Here is a 1,175-nt window from a genome sequence, read left to right as displayed (position 1 = left end):
TACTTTCCCTCTTGCTAATTTTCCCCCAACAACTTTAAAGCTAAATGCCAACAATTTGCAGCTTTAAATAATGGAGTGGAACTATAATTTAGCATACAAACTAAATTAGCTCTGCGCTGCGCGTATACCCAAAGGAAAAGAGCATAACTAAAGCAGTGCGCCATTTGTAAATGGAATCTGATTATGCGCGTTTTAATATTAAATATAACTAACTGCCGAGCCAGCCATGAGACTGCAAACTAAAACTAGAAGTTGCAAGTGCAGATGTTACGCCGCCGGCAAGTACTTGGACTGTGGCGCATCAGCAGCAGACGCTGGCGCTGAGCTAAAGTCCAAAACAGGCGCCACGCCCTCGTCGGAGCTGTGCGAGGTGCCGCCCAGTGCATTGAACTGCTGCTGGATAAGCTCTTGGGCGCGCTGCGCATCCTCGGGCGTGCGATACTTGACAAAGTGCACCTCAGGCTTGGGGGAGTGCGAGTTGCTCTGCTGCTGCACACGCTGCGCCAGCTGGTCAATGTCTGGCTGCTTGGTGAGCACATAGATGGCGGTGCGTTGCTCGCTGCCCAGCTTGGCAAGCTGTAAGGCAGCATTGGTTAGAGCTTGATGCTCGGGCGACTTGATGAACAACACGCGCAAATTGCGTTTGAGCGCAGAGTTCAGCTGCTGGGCAGCCTCGTGGTCAATAAAGTCTTCCTCAGGTGCAGCATAGGTAAAGAACTCCTTGTTGAATTCATCAGCCACAGGCTGCAGCACAGCTTGCTGTTGTTGTTGTTGTTGTTGTTGCACGTGCGCTGCTGTTGCACTAAAGCCCGTGGCCTGCGTATCAATGAGTCCCGCCAAGCGCCCATGCTGATAGTTATAGCCCAATTTGGCAGCGCCTGTTGCAGCTACAAGCGCGTAGAGTAACTAGAAAGCCATTTGGCAAAGTTAGCTATTAAATTTTGAAACTCACTTATTTACCAAAATTGCGTGCATTATAAACTTGTAGTGAATTTACTATTGAGAGCGACGCTGACCAACTGAACTGCAAACTAAAGCAGCGCGTTGATTTTTATACGCTTCATTTAATTGCTGGCCAAAAGAGTTCAAGTTGCAAATTAATATGATAAATGATGCAGACGCTTACAAATCTTGTAATAGGTTTTGCTTACAGCCAAATGCGCAGCGTATCGATT

General features: G+C 47.7%; 1 protein-coding gene across 1 annotated transcript; it reads right to left on the bottom strand.

Moving 5' to 3' along the window:
* Positions 1 to 267: 267 nt before the first annotated feature.
* On the bottom strand, positions 268 to 975 carry LOC108601361. The gene is made up of 2 exons (XM_017989261.1): positions 961 to 975; positions 268 to 906 (listed from the first exon to the last, which is right to left on the bottom strand). The coding sequence occupies exons 1-2, from the start codon at positions 973 to 975 to the stop codon at positions 268 to 270; spliced, it is 654 nt and encodes a 217-aa protein (XP_017844750.1).
* Positions 976 to 1,175: the final 200 nt, after the last annotated feature.

Source organism: Drosophila busckii, chromosome 3R (genome assembly GCF_011750605.1).
Source record: "Drosophila busckii strain San Diego stock center, stock number 13000-0081.31 chromosome 3R, ASM1175060v1, whole genome shotgun sequence".
Lineage (NCBI taxonomy): Eukaryota > Metazoa > Arthropoda > Insecta > Diptera > Drosophilidae > Drosophila > Drosophila busckii.
This window is presented reverse-complemented; position numbering and strand designations above follow the sequence as displayed.